A 22,301-nucleotide genomic window follows, 5' to 3' on the forward strand; every position below is an offset into this window, starting at 1 on the left:
TGTTTAAGGAACCCTTTCTGACTTACATCTGTGCAACTTACAGATTGCGTTCTGCTGTTGCAGTCTTTTAATGCCATGATTTTGGTTTCTTCTGATGTAAATTTAGTTACTCTCTTATTGATATTAATCTGTTAACACCCTACATTCAGTTTTTATTTATTGAGTTTGTGGACTTTTAGGAATGAATGGAAGGAACTGATATATGAGGCTATTGAAAAAATAAATTGCAAAGATAAAGTTTTACATTTTTCAGAACTATATTTACAAAAATAAGATTAAACAATCATTGACAGTTAAGTGAAACCTCCACATGAACTGTCAATAGTGTGCAGTTCGGTATGTGTAGTTATAGTTTCTAGTAGATGATCTGCTCGGTTTGGTGACTTGCAGTGAAGTATATTTCTAAAAGCATTCTTAAATTCAGTGTTTTTCCATGCATATATGAGTGGATTTATGCACGAGTTGGCCATACCCATTGAAAATGCTGCTTTGTAAACCACAAAGGATGTGTATGACTTGGCACCAGCAACACGGCAACAGATGACTGTGAAGTATGGTAGCCAACAGATGGAGAAAGAGCCCAAGACTAAAAGAACAACCTGTGAAAGAAAAAACTAAATACATAAATAAATAAAAATAAAGGAAGGAGAGAGAACAGTTCAGTAAATAAGAACCACAAAAAAATTCGTTAAGATGGTGATATTATTAAATGATGTAGAGTGCAAAAAGCAATTGCAGTTACAGCTAGATTAAACATATTTTTGTGCAAATGAAACGGCAGTGTACATACTCACCTGGACAGATTTCCAATCTGACTGAGAGTTAGTAACGTTCCGAAGTCTTCTGGCTTGTTCTGAAGCTTCCTTCCATATTCGCCAGTAAAGTACCAACATTGCTACAAGTACCAGAACAAATGCTGGTGTGATGATGCATATGATGTAGGCTTTTGGTAGCACATTGTCAACCAAACAGTCCTTGTCCTCACTGTATTTATTCCAATAGCTGGGCATTGTTGATACTATGGCAGAAAGTATCCAGCCAACTCCGACTATCACTAATGCTTTCCTGTAAACAGGTCAAAATTTTAGGAAATAATAATAGTTAAGAGTGTGCTAACATGATTAAGTTCACAAAGTGGAAAATAAATAAATAAATTAGTTAATTAAATGCCCCCTCTCTCTCCGCCCCCCCTCTCCGCCCCCCCCCCCCCCTCCCCATCTATCTAGAATGCTTGGAGCATTAAAAACCATTATAATTTTTCTCTACTTTTTATTAAACCATTCACTGCTGCAGACATGCTCTTTGCACTCTGTACTAAGGTGGCTTTTGTTATGACTGTACTGTTTGCTGAGAGACATGGCTGATATGAAATACTTATCATCCGTTTTTTCCAAAATTGTTTGATGAAAAAATTTGATTTTTGCGCATCTTACAGTGTGATACCTTCACTCACTTAAGAACTGAATTTCTTTTTGTTATCCATCATACTTATTGTGCTGCATCAAATTACGTAAAACATTGCATGAAAGTTTAGAGTTTACAGAGGTAAAAGTGCGTTGCGTGAACTTTGCGTAGGGTTAATTTTAGGTCATGCATTACAGTGAGTGAAATTTAGATAACATGTGGAAATTTTATTTACAATTGTCAGCAGGAGGATATCTCATTTCATACTCAAGTTACTGGCTTTTATATCCGAAGGATGCTCACCTGCAACGTGCCCATTCACATCCATGTGCATCATGAATCGCGTGGTCATAACAGTCATCATATCTCATAAATGATTAATGATTCAGTATATTGAAACAAGGTGCTGTTTTTATTTATTTTTTTTTTATTTTTTTTTTATTTTTTATTTTTATTTTTTTTTTTTTTTTTTTTTTTTTTTTGAAACCCAAATGGTGAGTGTGTACATGCCCATAGTATGTGGGGAATGATGTAGCAAGTCATGTGTATGTGTCCACAGCAACAAAAGGATTAATCAAGTCTTGATACTTACTGGACTAGTGGGGTGTATGGATCAGCTGAAAGATTAACTATCCACCTTCTGTGGAATGATGATGACTAGATAATCTGCAAAAAGTTTAACATAGTGTAATTGCCAGGTTCAAATGGTTACAGGTTTCAGTAGTTAAGCAGAGAATATGAGACAGATATAATGACTCTTAGAAAGTGGAGATTGTGATGTTCCAGGCATCGAGAGCAAGTGTACAGAAAATAAGTGTTTGCTTGTCTGCTGTATAATTAATATGTATAAAAAGGAAAAGCCATTTCAGAAAATGGTTGTATTCGCAGACTGAGATGCTAACCAGTACTTTCATTCGCAAGGCACAACTCCCAGTATAGTCACTGATATACTACGAAGAAGATACTAGCAATTTTAGCTATGAGAGAGCCACAGGATCCTTCTTCAGAAAAGGAAGAGGACTTGGTTAGGGGAGGTTGGACCATCAGATGAAAGGGGGAATGGTGTGACTCCAAAAGTTAGAAGTATGTGTACAAAGTTGTCAGCTGCCTGTGCAAAAATTTTTAAGAAACACATTCTAAAATGTGTTGTTGCAGAGCAGACACTCTGTATGTGCTTTTTTTTTTTTTTTTTTTTTTGTCCTGACGATATAGCCAATTAAAACTACAGTTACATATGGCATAGGAACAGGTTGTTAATAGTGTCAGGATAAATTTTGTGCCAGAAGATTGCTTGTTCAATAAGTGTGTTGTGAGACTTTCCAAGCCATGTTGGTATTTACTATTTAGGACCACTTGACATTCTGCTCTTAAGTTTGTCACATGTCGACACAGTTGAACATATTTGAGATGCTTTTGAACAGCAGTTCAGTGCCCACTAACTGCCAACTTGTACTTTATGTGAGTTGTGAAAGCTGTATAGCTGATGCTATCAAGTGTCACCCTTACACCAAACATGAACAGAAGACCTGGCACAGTAAACTGCAATTATTTGAGGTGCACCAATGCTCTGTTAAGTGACTCACTATAATATTCTGTCCCTTTCTAACCTCCTTCAGTTTATTCCTCTTTCCTGTTTGAGACATGGCGTGACAGTTCCAAAAGCTAAATTAGCTTATTGTAGTTCTGAGTGTGTATGGCCAGTACTTAGCATTGTGATGCCTGAAGGTAAGTGTAGCCCAACCATACTGTCTCCTTGTGATTATAAATTTCCTTTCAGAACATAACTATTTCATGAAATTACTTTGTGCATTAATGATTATAAAGATTCCGCCTCAATTGCAAATTGAAACCGGATGTTGACATGGTTTCGGTGCGAATAACCACGCCTTCTTCAGAACATACTAAAACTACAAACTGCCTAAAGAGGTGTTATCCAACATTAATTCTGTATTAATGTTGGACCATGCCTCTTTAGGCAGTTTGTAGTTTTAGTGTGTTCAATTTACAATCAAGGTGGAATCTTTATAATCATTAAATTATTTACGATTGCTGATGTGCTGCAATGTTAAAAGTTCTCAACTTTGTGCATTCCTCTCATTTGCATTAATTTAGTTCTTGTGCTCCCTTTGGAAGTAAATCTTCCAATACCCTTTGTAATGAAATATTTTGTAGCCACCACAAAAATTGTGGTGCACTTGATGAAGTTTCCTTTATAGATTGTTACAGTTAAACGTGTTTTGGCACACATTGTTTTTCAAACTTCAGAGATTTTGTGAAATGGTCCTTTTGCTTATGTCAGTCACACATTTTAATTTTATTGTAACATTTGCCTTGTAACATTTGCCTTGTAACATTTGCCTTGTAACATTTGCCTTGTAACATTTGCCTTGTAACATTTGCCTTGTAACATTTGCCTTGTAACATTTGCCTTGTAACATTTGCCTTGTAACATTTGCCTTGTAACATTTGCCTTGTAACATTTGCCTTGTAACATTTGCTTTGTATGTAATTCCTAAATCAGACCTTCACCAATATCACAGTACCATACCATACTTTGACAACTACAAGATGTGACATGTTAAATTATTTTTGAGCCAGAATTGTTTCATATTGATGCATTCCTTTCATTGTGCATTGGACAGCAGTAATGTGCTACAGATATACATTACTGTTTGATGTGGCTTTACATTCCATCTCTGCTGTAAGCTTTTCCATGTAGTATGGTCTCCAGAAATATGCATATATGCTACTCTTTCATTGTTTTACTATAGCAGTCTACCCACCTCCACCATCTTCTTCTTCTTCTTCTTCTTCTTCTTCTTCTTCTTCTTTAAAAAAAAATCCAGGAAAGAACTTCATTGGTTATCTACTATTCATTAGACTGGCTATGTACACCACAAGCCTCCATTTCTTTTCGATTGGAGTTGCAGTCCTGTATTCCACTTCATTTGGGTCCCTGCTCCTTTTGTTTGTTGTTTCTGTCCCTCCCAGTAATTTTCAACTTGCATCTCTCCATTGCTTGTTGAACAACCTGTAGTATTTGATTTGTTTTCCAAGTCTCGTAGCTGAAGTCAAAATGGGTGACACACATTGAATATAAACTTTACTTTCGAGTCACATTGCAATAGTTCTGAAAACTATTTAGTGTATTAAAAGCACTGAGGATCATTTTTACTCTTCCCTTTATTTATTTTTCTGTCCCTGTAGCCATGGTTTTCTGTTACCCTAAATATAAACGCTAATTACTCATTCTGACATCACTGTAGCTTCGTACTATTTTCTTTTTGATATGCTCACTATACTTTATGTTACTCTTATTGTAATTAACCATATTTTAAAACTTACTAAGTTTCTCAATTTGCTATTGAAGTGTATCTTGACTTTGAGATAAATTGCAAAATATTATCAGCAAAATGTAAGTGCTCAGATACACTGCCTGGAAAAAAAGTAAAGCACTCAAAAAGGGAGGAGGAAACTAATTGAAACGTACTGGGTGGAGATGCTATGTGATGCTATTTCTCGATTATAATGTCGAGTCAAATTGACAAAAAACTTTGCAGTAAGAGCCCACTTATCATTGTGTGTGACATTACATCCCCACAGGCACAGATTTTGTTGAGAATGGTGTCGAAACCAATGTATCCTCTCCTGACAAGCTGGACCACAGCTGTCATAACTTGCCCTCGATATGCTGAGTACCGGCATTGGGACAGAGTTGGTGTCAGAGCCTCAACTTGGTTCCAAATTTCCTCTGATGAAGTATAATGGAAGTTCTTCATTGATTATACTTGTTTTGTTACTGCCCTAGGTTTAATAAGTGCCTTGTTTCCCAAGGACTGTTAAGTCAGATTTAACTGAAATTGAGGTAAAAGGCAAAGAAATGAAAAGAAAAGACAGAGGTGGAATAGAAGCGATAGATGCAGAAAAGAACAAAACAGCAGATATGAAAAAGCAAAATAAGTGAATTAAAAAGAAGGGAATGTAAACAAATAGTGAGCATAGGGAGAGGTGGTGAATAGATTGCAATATCCGGATGGAGATATGGGATAACTCTTATGAGGATGGTAGAAAAAAGTAAAGAGCAGGGGGGAGAGGGATGAGAGCATCGGAGGAAAGGAAAAATACTAGCCAACAGCAGGCGATGTTAATGGAAGTTTAGGCAATGTGGATTACTGGAACCAAGTAGAACATGTTCATGCCTATTGTAGTTTGTGGCTTTACTGGTCCCAGGAAAATAATCTAAATTACCCAAATACTGCAGCAGGCACAAAGATAATTTTGTTTATTATCTGTACCGCACATTACTAGTGTAAAATTTGTAGCTTCTAGTCATTCTTACTTAGTTGTCCCAAAGCCCCTTCAACCATTTCTAATGTCTCATGTGTTCAAAACTATTCTGTAGTTGCCATTTGCTTTTTGATGTCCGCCTTTCCCTCATTGTTTATTCACTCAGGCTTCTGGTAATTTGTCACATCACTGTAAAGTCTGTTTTCTTCAGATACTTGCCTTTATTTCTTGCAAGGAATATAACTTCACAGGTCCCAAGAGATAGTTAATCCCATAAAGTCAGCAATTGTGTGTGATGAACTATCATGTGATAAATTTCAATGTGGACCTTCATTTGATTGTGTTTTCATTCCATATTAGATAAGTTTATAGTTGTCAGTAGCAGAGAGATCTGTTGGCCCACCCATTATAAATAAATTATGCGACGAGTAGTTACCCATACAATTATTTGTATTTCCTGTGAGGATAAGGAGCTACTTTCCTGATCTGACAGAGAAGGCAATATTAATAGTAACCTCAGACTGTTTGCAGATGATGCAATTATCAGGAATGAACTAGTACTTGAAAGAACTGTAGAAATATTCAGTCGAATCTTGGTAAGATTTCAGAGTGGTGCAAAGATTGATAACTGGTTGTACAGTCAGAGATATAAAATTGTGCACTTCGCAAAACACCAGATCGTAGTGCTGTGTGAACATCATATCAGTGAACTCGCACAAATATGCAGGTGTGACAGTCTGAAGGAATATGAAAGGGAGTGACCATGTAGACTCAGTAGTACGTACAGCGGGTGTCAGAGTTTGTAGATTGATTGCATTTTCCTAGCGTCCTACCAGTAAATCAGAAGAGGTTGTTTACAAAACAATTGTGTGGCCCTTCCTAAAATATTGATAAAGATCCCAGCTTCAAGACAGGTACCAACTATCCTGAGGATGCTACAATGAGTATTAAGTGACAAATGTAGGCATGTACTAAAGTACAACAACCTACTATGTATCACTCCCATAGAGACTATAAAGGCAAGATTACATTGATTGCTTCAGAAATTTTTCTTCCCCTGCTCCATACATGGAGGGGATGGGAAGACATTTTCATAAGAGATAATTCTGCCATCCACTTTGTTGTGGCTTGCTTAGTATAGAAGTAGATGTAGCAGTTGCTTCATTCCATTTTTTCCCCTGTCTTTACTTTAATGATATAATTTTACAAATTCTGTAAACCTGAGATTCAGCTCTGCAATCATTTCTATCCAGTAAGCTTACATTTTCATCCTTATTCTGTTACACTGTTAACAATACATTTCAGTATTTCAGTGGTTGAATTCATACAGATTACCATTGTTGACAAGCACACGGATTATTATTATTATTTTTCTATCCTTCCATGGTGCTTCTCTGTTACACCAGTTGAAAGTGTGTTGGTTTCACATTAAGACGCATACTAATTTTATAACTGTTCCTTCTTGTACATAGTCTCTTGAACACTATACAGTCATGATCATAGCTGGATTAAATGTCACTTGTTTCTTTCTTTTCTTTAGGAGTTTACCTTTGTGTAATATGTCATTATTAAGTAGAATTTAAAATTTTTTAGCACTTGGTACATAAGGTCAGAGTCAGTATTGGAGTTAACCATTATCAGTACACCTACTATCCCCCAGGTGCACATATGCCATCAACGGATCAAAATCAACTACATCTTTCCAGGTGTACTATTTTTTTTTCTTTTTTCTGACAGTGTGTTTTAAAAAGAAACAGAGGTAACTAGGGTAACAGGCTGAATAAATTGTAATTACATTAGTACTCCATAATGAGCCATTGAAGACTGTCGGTCCCTTACACCAACAGATGCCCAGAAAAATAAGATTTCATTTTCAGCTATATTTCGATTGACAGTTAGTTCCATTCATATACTCTACATTCATCATGAAAGCTATGATGTGGAACATGTCAACTTAACAGAAAAATTACAAAAATTGTGGAGTTTTATTATGTTGAATTAAACTTGTAGAAATATTAGGCTTGTCCTTCATTAGAGCCCATATTGCAGATACACAGCCCATTCACATTAATGTGATAATTGCCTATATTAAACTTCAGTGTGCAGTAACCACTAGCAGTTGAGAATATATAAAGCATGTTGGGGTGATGCGGGAAACAGTGCAGTTGTTGGAAATGGAGTGATTTATCTGATCTCTAAAAGACATGATCATTGGCTTTCAGGCCAAGGGTGGAAGCATTTTTTAAACAACAAAGTTCATAAACTGGTTGCATGCTGCTGTGCTCAAAGTATTCCCTGCATGGAAAAATGGCACTATCCAAAAGCAGCACTGAGGCAGTTATGGTACACCAGGGGCTGTAGATGATAGGTGAATGATGGCTGCAGAGGTTTGTACGGGTGAATAGATGTGTAACTGTTGAGCTACCGACTGCCCAGATGAACCAAGGGCGTACCAACAATAGCTCCTCAATGTTTGTTCAGTGAACATTGTGTATGAGCTCCCTCAACAGGCCCTGCATTCATTCACCTATGCTGACAGCAGTTCTTAGGCAATGAACACTGGAATTTGCACATCAGTACCACAGCTGGACATTCAGCCAGTGGCACAGGTGACCTTCTAAACTAATCATGTTTTATGCCCCATCAGTCAAATGGCTGTTGGCATGTGTGGTGTGAAACATATGAAAAGCAACACCCTGCAACAATGTTCGGAAGGGTACAGGCCAAAAAGAGAGCATTATGTTCTGGGGAATGTGTTCATGGCATTCCCTGGGTGATCTTGGCATTCTGGAAGGTACAATGGATCAACGTAATATGCATTTATCCTTTAGGATCATGTCTTCTCCTAAATGCAGTTTGCCTTGCCTTGAGACAATGGCATCTACCAGCAGGACAGTGTAACATGTCACACAGGTCACAGTATATGTGCATGGTTCAGAGTGTACCAGGATGATTTTACCCTATTCCCCTGGCCACAAACACTCTGGATTTAAACATAGTCTATAATCTGTGGGACCACTTAGACTGGGCTGTTTGCGCCATGGATCCTCAACCAAGAAACCTAGTGCAGCTGGCCACGACACCGGGATCAGTGTGAAGCCAAATCCCTGTTAATACCTTCTGGAACCTCAATGACACTCTTCCTGCACATCTCGCTGCAGTCTGCACTACAAAAGGTAGCTATTCAGGCTTTGACAGATGATCACATTAATGTGACTGGACAGTATAATACCCACATGCAGCAAGACCTGTTAGATTATTCCTAGAAATATATGCCACTTGGGGATTTGGTAATGATAGATGAGACAACAATATCTTCAGGTATTGCAATGCACTGAAGCAATTGGAGCATGGGAGGGGAAATACATTCTTTTGTCAAACTGACTACTGTGTTGGCTTGAAACTTCCATCTGTACCAGCATCGAATGAACATGGCAGTTAATTATGGACGTGGACATGTTTTGAACCTCCATTACAGCACTGAAGTTAATTACTCTACTTTAGATTATTTCTTGTTTAATTTACATTCTTGTATCTATTATTAGAATGGTGTGTTAAGTGTCAGACTACGTACTTGGAGGTCCAGAGATATCAATGGATCCTGGGACTTTTTTGGCACTTTTCACATCTTTTGCCTGTGGCAATAATTTGCATATGTGAAAGTGCCATGTTACACTGTGGTTTGGAGTCCACTTTAAACTGTGTACCCGTATATCACTAGCTTGGTAAATCAGTTTGAAGGTCGAGAAAGTAAGGCCATACTATTTCCAATAGGACCATGCCTTAGTAGAGCAGTGGTATTCAGCCCAACCTTTGGGTTGAGGACAGTTTTATCTTCTGATACATGCTAGCAGTAGTACTCATTTAAGCAAAAAGCTAACATAATTCACTTGGTATTTATTCACCCACCACCACCACCACCACCACCACCACCACCACCACCTCCTACTCCTCCTCCTCCTCCTCCTCCTCCTCCTCCTCCTCCTCCACTGATATGTTTTATCAGCTTATACAGCATTTCAAATGGTAGAGGTCTGTAGCTGAAATCCATATCCTTGGGCCTCAGGGTTAAGCCCTAATCTTTCGTTAGCGTAGTGTAGAGGGTCAGCAAGTAAACATATGTTAAATTCAGCAGTAATAAATTGCTTTTGATCAGCAAACCTCATAATTTCCTGTCCCATTCAAATAAGTAATTGAGATATTGATATAGCAGCTGTTTACATAAAATTTCAGGAGCTTTTTTATTACAGATTTCCTGACAAACAGTATGTAGAATGACAAATAAACTGTTCACTTTAAAGTGTCCTCTTAGAACATTTATATATGTACTTTTCTTTCAACTTCTGCAAAATGTGTGATTTAATTGGTAATGTGTACTATAACAAACCATGTGTTAGGAAGCCATCTTGATACCTGACATGAATCTTACCATTTAAGAAATTATAAAAATGTCGTATGAATAATTCTTGCAACTTACCTTGCTGTCATGTAGGTTGAATAGTGTAGTGGATACACAATGGAAATATACCTGTCAATAGCGATCGCTATGAGATTATATATTGAAGAACTGGCTGGAAGTATGACTAGTATAAATCGCAATAAACAGGTGTTCTTGAACTTGTTCAGTTCATCGATTATTGAGAATGCCATATGATATGGCAAAAATAGACCTACTAACAAGTCAGATATTGCCAAGTTCAGGATGAACTGGTTTGATAGTACACTTGACAGACGTCGACACCATAAAATTGCGCAGATGGTTACAATGTTCCCTGCTAAAATTGGAATCATGAGGGCTCCGTCAATAGTTGCCCATATCACTCTCTCAGGCAATCCAAATAGTATCTCGTCTTCAGTGTCTGTTGAATAGTTCCCCGAAAAGGTCTCATTGAAGAGTCCTGACATGTCAATCTCACGCTCATATATAACACTAAAAGATCACTGGGAAAATTCACATTTTCTGATATAAAATAAGTGCTTCTTGTGTGAAGATGAGTGGGAAAACAAACATCTTTTGCGTGAGCTTGATTCTTAGATCCCACACATATGGTTTGCCTCCTCCTAAGCCATAGACTCACATAGCATTTTCCTTCATCATACGTCTTCCATCATGAATCTTACTTTTCACCATTTCACATTCATAAGAATTTCACTTCATGGACATTGTCACTGGATATAAGCTATTTTCATTGTCCTTGCTGCCGCTAATGTGGGATGTTTTGTTTAATCTGTGGAAAGAAATCATATTTAGTTTTATCTACAGCATCATGACACTATATTTATAAAATTAATTTTGGCTGCATCCAACATATCGTAATGAACTAGAAGTGAAATGGGTAAAGTGAAACTGCAAAGTATTTGGTCAAAATTTACATGATACTTGCTTATATTAATATTTTCACTACAAATTCAGCATATGGTTTGAGAAGAGAAGTGACCGATATTTGTTGATCCATTCTAGCAGATTTTTTATTATTTCAAACAGCTATTTAATTTTGTTCATATATTCTTGCATCACATTTATAATTAGTTTATATTATAGCTATATTTGAGACCAGTTTTGAATATGTGACAATGTCATTTGCATTAATATTTTTTAGTCTTTTGTGTTTGAATCATCATAAAATTTATTACTGCAAATTTTTTGTAACTTACTGCAAATGTGCGTCATTACCCACTGGTTTTATGTACAGAACTATGTTTTAATTATAAGTAATATATAAATTAGTTCCTTTGTAAACTTGTTAATTTAGGAACCAGTATCCTCATGTCCCTTGTTGTGATGTAGTCCATATGAGAGAACCTATAAAACATCTTTGGGTAATGTTATGTCAGGGTGGGTAGCAACATAAATTTCATTCAATGAATGTGACAACCATAATTCATAAATGCATGCTGACTCATTGTTTTCTAACTGCTTTTCTATGGAAACACTGTTAGCAATGTTCTTGAGTTAGTTTAAAAGTAAAATAAGTGTTGAGGTAACTATCCAGTGTAGAAAAATTATATAAAGATTTAAGTAGTCTTCAGAAAATCCAGAAATGAAAACGGTTTATACAGTTGTTAGACCTCTCATACTCACCAGTGCTTAGTAATTCTGTGTGGATAATATATGAAGAGAATTGCTGTTTCGGGTACAGCTACTTTGACTCTAGCTTTGAAGGCAATATCTATCACTTATCAGTCTGGTGTAAATTACATAGGCAAACAACATAAACATTCAGAGAGCTGAGCTTGGTGATAAAAGAGTTAGAATATTTAATGGTGTTTTGCATCTTGCACTGAATTTTCATTTTCTTTCCCATTTTTCTGCTAGGCAAGTTGTTAAAACTTAGGCCCCCCACTATTGACCAGTGTTATCAGAAAAATACAAAGCTTCCTTCCATGCTGACTCTAGATAGCAGGGTCAATATGATAAGGTGCTATCAGTATCTAATAATAACACTGAAGTAGAGTATATGTATCTGCCGTAAATTCATAACAGTTTATATTCTTGATATATCTTATGCTCACTGAATGACATTGGCCTCTCACCAAATAGAATCTTCCACTAAGAAGCTATTAAAGTTGTAGATTTAATGGAGTCATAAATGTTCATAGTATTGTAATAATTGTTTTCCTCTTCTTTCACTGTGTGACAATCATACATTGCTTGAGGTAGCACTGATCTAATAAAAACCACAAAACATCTTTAGAATAGCTCATTCTTGTGTTTAGCTGGTGCAATTGAATTTATATTTATCATTACATTAAAGAAACAAATGTCTTTAGTGTGTACAAATTTTGGTATTGTAGAAGTCTTGTATTTCCCTGATAATACAGTTATTACATGTTGTAGAGGGACAGATTATGTATTTATTGAGTGGCGGTTACTTCATTGGCAACCAGCATCCATTATGTCATTTGGAACTTCATAATGAAGAAATGAGAATGAGCAGGGTTGAAGTGCACTTGCTTCCTAGCTGTGTGTGCATTTATCAATTCTCATCCTTGTTTCTAGACAATTGACCGATGATTTTACATTGTCACTCGTCTGTAATGTTGTTTCATTTTCATGGAAAATGTTCTTTAGGCACTACAATAAAACTGAATTACTAGTAGTGTGTTTTTAGGCACTGACACAAACTTTTAATACGAAAACTGTTCAGATGCTAAGGGTTGTACAGTGGACAGTAGAAGAGAATTTTGGGATTTGATAGCAGAGAAAAGGAAATAAACAAATGGATTCAGGGACAGACTATAGTGGAAGGAGTAACTATGGCAGGTGAAAGTGAAATGGATCGTATATTCATCAAGGAGAAGCCTAAACATAAGAAACAGGAGAAATATTTCCTTGTACCTCATCGACAGCACTGCCCAGCCACATGCCACTGTTATCAAACAAATTATTTATAAAAGAAATTTCTCAGTCTCAATCAGCTTTGTGCCTGGAGAGAAGGCTTTGTGATAAGTAATAACTTTGTTTGACTAGAACTCTTTAGTCGTGCTCTGGTTTCGTGGCTAGAGCTTTTTCATATGTTTTAGCCTGTTACATCTTGTAAAGAAGACGAGCGCAACAGTACAAACACTTGCCAGTCAACAGTTCCGTACCATTAAGCATCTGAGATACACAAGCTGAAATGACAGGTTTTCAAAAGACAGTGAGCTGCTCTGGAAGGTGATGAACTTCTATCACAAACGGCAGATTCTGTTGTAATAAATGTATGAAGCATGTTTTAAAAATCAACAAAAATTCTCATTAGTTTTTAAGTATTTTATTCATTGATGTACATTAATGTTAACCCCTTCATAATGCTCTCCATTTCATGATAAATTTATGCCAGCTTTCTTCTTTTCCCCTCCATCCTCGGAACATTTCTGGAACTTCATCTTTGGTATAGTTTGTAGCTCCCTCAACAACACATTTCTAATCTCATCTATGTTTGTAAAATGGTGTCACTTTAGGTTTTCTTCATTATGAGGAACATAAAGTCACATGGATCAATGCATAGCGAATATAGAGGCTGGGGCATCATTACAGTTTTGCTTTTGCCCAAAAATTTGCAAACAAGCAACAAAGTGCAATTCCCTTACCAATCCACCTCCACATTGCTTCACACAAATTGTGTTGGACTTGTAATTAGTAGTGCTTACTGATTGATTGATCGATCTTGTGGCAAGAACTCTTGGTGCTTTATGCCATTAAAATTGAAGAACTGAGCGAGCATAACCTGCACATTTGAATGCTCTTGTGGAGCTTTTTTCAATCTTGGCAATTTAGAATGCTTCCTTAGGAATGATTGTGTATTAATTTTGACATCATGTCCATAAATCCATGCTTCATCACCAATTATGACACCTCATCTGTTGTGCATCGCTATTCACTTTTTTTAGTGACTCCCAAGCAACTTGCATTTGCCACTGTTTTTGTTAGAAATTTGACCCTTTTGGAACAAATTTTTCTGTCACATGTTTCATACTCAGAACATCAGAAAATTTCATGGCATGGGCCATTTAATATGCCATCAGCATCAGCAATGTCTGTCTGTGATTTAGTGACCATTTCAGTATTTTTTTCCACAATTTCATCTGTTGTTGATTGCCTGGGGCATCCAGGGTACTTGTTGAAAATGACATCTTCACAGCTTTCTTTGAAACATTTAAATCATGTTGTAAACCCTTTATTCACTAATAGCAGAAAAGCAATATTTAAGGTTCTTAAAACTTCAGCACACCTTACTCTGTTCTTACAGCAAAATTAACACAACAACAAACAAACTGGGCACTTCTAGTACAGAAAACAAAATTATGTCATTTCTGTTACTTGTTGGGCACATCTCTTCTAGTACCAGCTTTGGGATAGTTCGGCAGAGCTAAAATTTGGGAAAATGGGAGGAAGCAAATTCAGATACGTTATTTGTATCAACTTGTGAGGCTTAGACAGGGAGGAGATGGAGGGCATCTACTCAGAGAATCTGTTATGGCTCATTCTCCAATATTGTTTTGTTGTCATGAAGATTCGAAGTATATCCATATTAGAGCATCTGTGACATCTCCGCAAACAACTAGTACACATTTGTTCACACTAATGCTCTTTGTTCTTCCTATAAGTAAAATGTAAGTTGGACTTCTCATTGGTATTAGGAATATAAGAATTTCAGTTTTTTAATCATTTCATAGTGAAATTTTTTTATGTCGGTTACCTTTTGAAGCACTGATGCAGAAATGAGAAAACACATTTTCAAAACTGAAGGAATATTGAGTGTTAAGAAGAGGTGATTCTGTCATCAGAAGTTAGAAGAAAAATGATGTGAAAATATACAGGAAATTAGTTGAGGGGGAAAAAGCCATTCAGTTTATTCAGGGAAAAGACCAAGGGCATAAACAAAAATGATGAAAAGGCACAAATTTATCGTTTGCACCTCAGTATCTTGAACAAATGTTGTAACATATTACACACTTCCCTGATCGCACTTTTTTTAAAACCTTATCCATTCATCTGCTATGTCTTTAGAATCCAGTGGAAGGAACTGTTGTTTGGAGAAGAACAAAATTTATTTCGTGTTTATCAGTTTAAAAACAAGATCCCCTAAATGAGGGCTTAGTGTCAAAGCAACAGATCAGTGTAAAGTAAAAACACAGTCCAATCCTTAATTTGGAATGGTGTTCCTAAATGTGGAAAAATAGGACCCTGGGGATAGCTTAAAAGAACAAAAGCATCTTGAACTTTCAAAACTGGCTTCTTTGAGACACAAAGACAAACTTCAGAAATGGATAGAGTTTTGAAAAAAAAATAATTTTTGCTTTAGGTATCACTATTTTTGAAAGACTGTCTGAAAATAATTTTTTTAGTTACTTTTCTTCCCCTTTTTGATACTTTAAATCAGTGGCTTCACTTTCTCAAGATATGGTGTAATTAATTTATTTATGGAAAGATATTTTTCAAAATTCATAAAATGTTCTTATGTTTCCATAGATGTCTTGAAAGCATCCTTTTTTTGTTGTTGTAGGGCATTTTCAGACTTGCCTGTGAGAATGTGCTCAAAATAATGAAGAGAGGTCGAGAAACACTTCTAACACTCTTGGAAGCTTTTGTGTATGATCCTTTGATTGACTGGACACCTGGAAATGAAGCTGGTTACACAGGTCTGCATGCTTTCTTTGTTTTCGTGTGTGCTTGTTTCGTGATTGTTTATACTACAAAACTTAGTACTTGTTAGATTACATTATTTCTGTTTAATTGATATATACTGAAACAGTCCCTGGATAAACTAGTTTGTTTTCTCTGTGTAAGCCAAAAGATCAGTGGAATACTAACACTTAAGTGAGAGGACTGTGCACTTTCCAAAATTGAGTGCTATAATTGCTATCATTATAAGTACTAAATGTGAAATACATTATTTGTATTGACAGAGAAACAACCAAAACTAGATATTCATTTTTAATATGTAATTTTTTTTCTTTATTCCTTCGATTCCAAGTTACGGAATTTACTTTTTTAACATGGTGTGTGTTCAATTGTAGATGCAGTGTGGAATTAATGTTAATTGTTCTGCCCTAAACTACCAAGTTAGTATGTGTTTACTGGACCCACACTGTACACATTTCAGAAAAAACTGATAAACTTGTTGAAGTGTGTGAAATTAGTTTTCAAATTATGTTGTGAAATGACATAGTACACAGTATCAGTGTAAACTCTCTAACTGAATTTTAGTGTAAAAATCTTTCAACAAATACCCTGATTTTCTCTTAATTATGTTCTTAATATATCTTCAATACGATACAACATAAGGAATTGACTACTGTTGATTTCTCTCTCTCTCTCTCTCTCTCTCTCTCTCTTTCACACACACACACACACACACACACACACACACACACACACACACACACACACACACACACACACACAAAAAACAAATGTCGTATCCTCCCGTCCTTTCTTCTTGTCAGTGTTTTTCACAAGTTCCTCTCTCTTCACTGATTCTGTGGAAAACCTCCTGATTTCTTACCATATTAGTCTGTCAGCATCCTTCTATGATACCACAACTCAGATGCTGTGCTCCAAACATACATTATCAGAAATTTCCTCCTCGAACTAAGGCCGATGTCTGATACTAATATACTTCCTTGGGCTGGGAATGCCCTCTTTGTATGTGCTAGTCTGTTTTTTATGCCTGCCTTGCTTCATATGTCATTCATTATTTTGCTTCCAATGTGTCAGAATTCCTTCACTTTGTCTACTTCATGATCACCAGTTTTGATGTTAAGTTTCTTGGTATTCTCATTTCTGCTATTCCTCATTATGTCTTTCTCCATTTTATTCTCAATGCATAGTATTCACTTATTAGGCTGTTCATTCCACTCAACAGGTCCTGCAATTTTCCTCAATTCCACTGAGGAGGACATGTTGTCAGAAAATCTTATCATTGATACCCTATAATCCTGAATTTTAATCCCTCTCCTGAATATTTCTTCTTCTCTCTCTCTCTCTCTCTCTCTCTCTCTCTCTCTCTCTCTCTCTCTTTAATCCAAGCACTGTCTACATCTACGTACATACTCTGCGAGCTCCATACAGTTCATGACAAAGGGTACCCTGTATCACCATTAGTAAGTTCCTTTCCTGTTCCACTCAGAAACAGTGCGAGGGAAAAACAACTGTGCATATACCTCCATTTTTTTCTCTCTCCCATCAATCTACTGACTGGTTTGATGCGGCCCGCCACGAATTCCTTTCCTGTGCTAACCTCTTCATCTCAGAGTAGCACTGGCAACCTACGTCCTCAATTATTTGCTTGACGTATTCCAATCTCTGTCTTCCTCTACAGCTCCCTCTAGTACCATGGAAGTCATTCCCTCATGTCTTAGCAGATGACCTATCATCCTGTCCCTTCTCCTTATCAGTGTTTTCCACACATTCCTTTCCTCTCCGATTCTGCGTAGAACCTCCTCATTCCTTACCTTATCAGTCCACCTAATTTTCAACATTCGTCTATAGCACCACATCTCAAATGCTTCGATTCTCTTCTGTTCCGGTTTTCCCACAGTCCATGTTTCACTACCATACAATGCTGTACTCCAGACGTACATTCTCAGAAATTTCTTCCTCAAATTAAGGCCGGTATTTGATATTAGTAGACTTCTCTTGGCCAGAAATGCCTTTTTTGCCATAGCGAGTCTGCTTTTGATGTCCTCCTTGCTCCGTCAGTTATTGGTTATTTTACTGCCTAGGTAGCAGAATTCCTTAACTTCATTGACTTCGTGACCATCAATCCTGATGTTAAGTTTCTCGCTGTCCTCATTTCTACTACTTCTCATTACCTTCGTCTTTCTCCGATTTACTCTCAAACCATACCGTGTACTCATTAGACTGTTCATTCCATTCAGCAGATCATTTAATTCTTCTTCACTTTCACTCAGGATAGCAATGTCGTCAGCGAATCGTATCATTGATATCCTTTCACCTTGTATTTTAATTCCACTCCTGAACCTTTCTTTTATTTCCATCATTGCTTCCTCGATGTACAGATTGAAGAGTAGGGGCGAAAGGCTACAGCCTTGTCTTACACCCTTCTTAATACGAGCACTTCGTTCTTGATCATCCACTCTTATTATTCCCTCTTGGTTGTTGTACATATTGTATATGACCCGTCTCTCCCTATAGCTTACCCCTACTTTTTTCAGAATCTCGAACAGCTTGCACCATTTTATATTGTCGAACGCTTTTTCCAGGTCGACAAATCCTATGAAAGTGTCTTGATTTTTCTTTAGCCTTGCTTCCATTATTAGCCGTAACGTCAGAATTGCCTCTCTCGTCCCTTTACTTTTCCTAAAGCCAAACTGATCGTCACCTAGCGCATTCTCAATTTTCTTTTCCATTCTTCTGTATATTATTCTTGTAAGCAGTTTCGATGCATGAGCTGTAAGCTGATTGTGCGATAATTCTCGCACTTGTCAGCTCTTGCCGTCTTCGGAATTGTGTGGATGATGCTTTTCCGAAAGTCAGATGGTATATCGCCAGACTCATATATTCTACACATCAATGTGAATAGTCGTTTTGTTGCCACTTCCCCCAATGATTTTAGAAATTCTGATGGAATGTTATCTATCCCTTCTGCCTTATTTGACCGTAAGTCCTCCATATGAGCCCCAAGTTCCCATCTATGTGGACCTTATGCGAAACGTATGTTGGCAGCAATAGAATTGTTCTGCAGTCAACTTCAAATGTCAGTTCTCAGTAGTGTTCTTCAAAAAGAACATAATCTTCTCTCCAGTGATCCCCATTCGAGTTTTCGAAGCATCTCCGTAATACCTGCATGTTGTTCAAACCTACTGGTAACAGATCTAACAGTCTGCGTCTGAATTGTTTCAATGTCTTCCGTTAATCCAACCTGGTGCAGATCCCAAACATTTAAGCATACTGAAGAATAGGTCGCATTAGCATCCTAGGTGTGGTATTCTTTACAGATGAACCATACTTTCCTGCTTTGTTCTTGGTTTTCCATTTTAATTTTTCCTGTCATTCTTCTTGTACACATTGTATATTACCTGTTGTTCCCTGTAGCTTACACCTAGTTTTATGAGAATTTTGAAAATCTTGTACCATTTAACATGGCCAGATGCTTTTCCTTGATCAATAAACCCCGTGAACATGTTTTGATTTTTCTTAATTTAACTCTAAATGTGTTGATTCACACAATATGTAGAGCAGTCATTTGTTTGTTTTGAACGTTTGGCTACCAGTGAGGCACCAGGCCCTATTGGTAACAGACTAGGAGAGTAGCAAGTTACATATTTAGCTCACTCGACATGCTTTTTATAGTTAATTCTGAACTTACTAGTGCTAGGGTGGATAGGATGTATGCATGTTGTGTACGGATGCCGGCAGAGGTGCCACAGTTCATTAATAGCTGAAGGCAGTTTTGGCCATAGCTATCCATCTTCAGGATGCTGTATTGGAATTTAGCGGTGGTAGAGAATCTAAAGCATCACATGGGATACCTCAAGTGTTGCTTGTTTTGCCCATGGGTTCTACTGCTGAAGCATCCTGCAGCAGACATGATGCAAGGGATCTGCACTCACCACAGGAGGAGTGGTGGGCTGTAATGTGTTAGCGTCACTTGAGACAGTGTGTCAATGCGGAGGCTTGCCGTCTGGCCTTGCCCATTCGCACAGTGAGTAGACAGGTGTTTGCTCCTTTAGCAGGGACTGAGCAGGCACACAAAGACAGGGGTTTACTAGTCAATGGGAGCTCCAGTGTTAGACATGTTATGGAGCCCTTAGTAAAATAGGGTCAAGGGTTGGAAAGAAGTCCAATGTGTACTTGGTGTATTTGCCAGGTGGCGTTATCCAAGATATGGAGGAGGCCCTGTCTGTGGCTATCGAAGGTTGAGTGTGCAGTCGTCTGTGAGTTGTGGCTCATGTCAATACCTGTGATGTCTATTGCGTGGGTTCTGGTGCCATCCTCAGTTTGTAAGTGCTACTGGCAGAAGTTATGAAGATCACTGACCTGGCTTGTGGGGTGCAAACAGAGCTCACAGTTTGCAGCTACATACCCAGAGTTGATCAGTGTCCATTGGTTTGGAGTCGTGTGGACAGCCTCAACAATATTTTGCATTGATTCTGTGATGGTCTCAGCTGCAGATTTCTGGATGTGGTTTACGGGGTGGAGGATAGTTGAACTTTCCTTGATTGCTCAGGAGTGCACTACACAAAGGAAGTAAGTACTTGGAGAGTGCACGTGAGTTTGTTTGGGCTAAGCAGAAATTCGGGATCCTCTAATGCTCACCAGGTGATACGCAGAGAGCAAAATCAGACTGCATATGAAGTAGAGAGTAAAATTTTAACAATAAGTTGTCAAAGTATTCATAACAAAATTCCTGAATTTACTGCACTCCAGGAAATCTGTCATGCTCAAATTATTCTCTGAACCGATAGCTGGATGAAATCTGAGTTGGAAAGCTTTGAAATATTTAACAAGGTATGGAAAGGACAAATTAGGCGCTATAGGACAGAGAGTGTTCATTGCAGCCAACAAAAATATTATCTATTGAGGATGAAATTGAGTCAATTGTAAAGTCATCTTGACTTGAGTAACAGTCATAGCTGAACTCAAATTACTGGATGTTTTTACCGGCCACCAGATTGGGTAATGATAGTTTTAGAATCATTCAAGGAAAGTATACAATCAAAAGCACAGAAATATCCATATGCAATCTTAATTGGAGGCAACTTTAACCTACAGAGTATAGGTTGGGCTTCTGTGGATTCATTGCGGGTAGTACGGACAGACAGTCATATGAAGTAATCTTGAACACAGTTTTCAGAAAACTGTATTGAGCAGCTAGTTCAACAGCCCAGTGCAATGGAAATATTTTAGACCTTGTAGCTACAAACAGACCTGACCTTATCAATAATGTCAGTGTAGTGATGGAGATCTATGATCATGGTGTCATTTTAGGGATGATTGTTACTTAAGTTAATAAGTCCATCAAAAAGGCCAGGAGAGTATTGTTGCTGGAAAGCGGAAATAAGCAGTTGTAAGCATTCCACTTAGACAATGAATGGACATCATTTAGTTACAATATGATGAATCTAGAGGAATTACGGGCAAAGCTCAGACTTGTTGTGAATCACACTCTGGAGAAGTGTGCACTGAGGAAGTGGATTGAGGATGGAAAAAACACACCATGACTTAAGAAAAAAACAAATTGGATGATGGTGAGGAAGCGAGATACTGTTGCATTCTCGGCTTAGAAAAGAATGCGCAAATGACAATAGGCAGAAGTTAGTAGAAATTAGTGCATCTTAAAAAGACTGATGCGTGGAGCATGCAACTTGCACTGTAATACCATAGCAAAAGATCTTCCTGAGAACCTGTGAAAACTCTGCTCCTAAAATTGTTAAATGGGTTAAAGGCTTCTATTCAGTCACTCATTAACCAGACGGGTGTGGCCATAGCAGACAGCAAAATGAATCTTGAAGCTTTAAATTTCACATTAAAGAAATTGTTCAACCTGGATGGTCATACAAACAATTTGTGATTTGACCGTCTCACAGACTCCCATATGGAGAACATAAAAATAGGCATCCCTGGCAGAGAGAAGCAACTGAAAGACTGGAAAACAAATAATTCACCATATTTGGATGGAATCCTAAGTTGGTTTTATAGAGAACACTCTATGGCATTAGCCCGTTATTTAGCTTGCATTTATCACAAATATTTTGCCTAATGCAAATTTGCAAGCTACTGGAAAAAGCACAGGTGATCCTTTGTATAAGAAGGGTAAAAGAACAGACCTGCAAAGTGGAAGGCCAAATCCTTAACATCAGTTCGCTACAGAACTGTGAGCTTATTCAGGTTTTGAATGTAATAAATTGACTTGAAACATGGAAGTTTCTGTCCACAAATCAGCAAGGATTTGGAAGCATCTCTTGTGCGAATCTGAGCTCGTCCTTTTCTCTCATAATGTCTGTGAACCAGATTTCGTATTCCTAGATTTCCAGAAAGCATCAGACATCATGCCCCATTGCAGAATATTAAACAAGGTACACGCATACAGAATAGATTCCCAGATACGTGAGTGGCTCAAAGGCTTTTTAAGTAATGGAACCCAGAAGATCATCCTTGA

At 37.4% G+C, this 22,301-nt stretch overlaps 2 protein-coding genes across 2 annotated transcripts in view; one reads left to right on the forward strand and one right to left on the reverse strand.

Annotated features, from left to right (window-relative positions):
* Positions 1-22,301, forward strand: part of LOC126175920 (serine/threonine-protein kinase SMG1) — a 383,335-nt gene that overhangs the window by 290,653 nt on the left and 70,381 nt on the right. Inside the window, exon 38 of the mRNA XM_049922990.1 lies at positions 15,681-15,816. Coding sequence (XP_049778947.1) covers positions 15,681-15,816 — 136 coding nt within the window. The remainder of the gene's footprint in view (positions 1-15,680; positions 15,817-22,301) is intronic.
* On the reverse strand, positions 234-12,032 carry LOC126175919 (octopamine receptor 1). Its single transcript, XM_049922989.1, has 4 exons — positions 11,774-12,032; positions 10,169-10,919; positions 795-1,065; positions 234-599 (listed from the first exon to the last, which is right to left on the reverse strand). Exons 2-4 carry the CDS (start codon positions 10,594-10,596, stop codon positions 294-296), a joined length of 1,005 nt encoding a protein of 334 aa, XP_049778946.1. The 5' UTR covers positions 10,597-10,919; positions 11,774-12,032; the 3' UTR covers positions 234-293.

This window comes from Schistocerca cancellata, chromosome 3, assembly GCF_023864275.1.
Source record: "Schistocerca cancellata isolate TAMUIC-IGC-003103 chromosome 3, iqSchCanc2.1, whole genome shotgun sequence".
Lineage (NCBI taxonomy): Eukaryota > Metazoa > Arthropoda > Insecta > Orthoptera > Acrididae > Schistocerca > Schistocerca cancellata.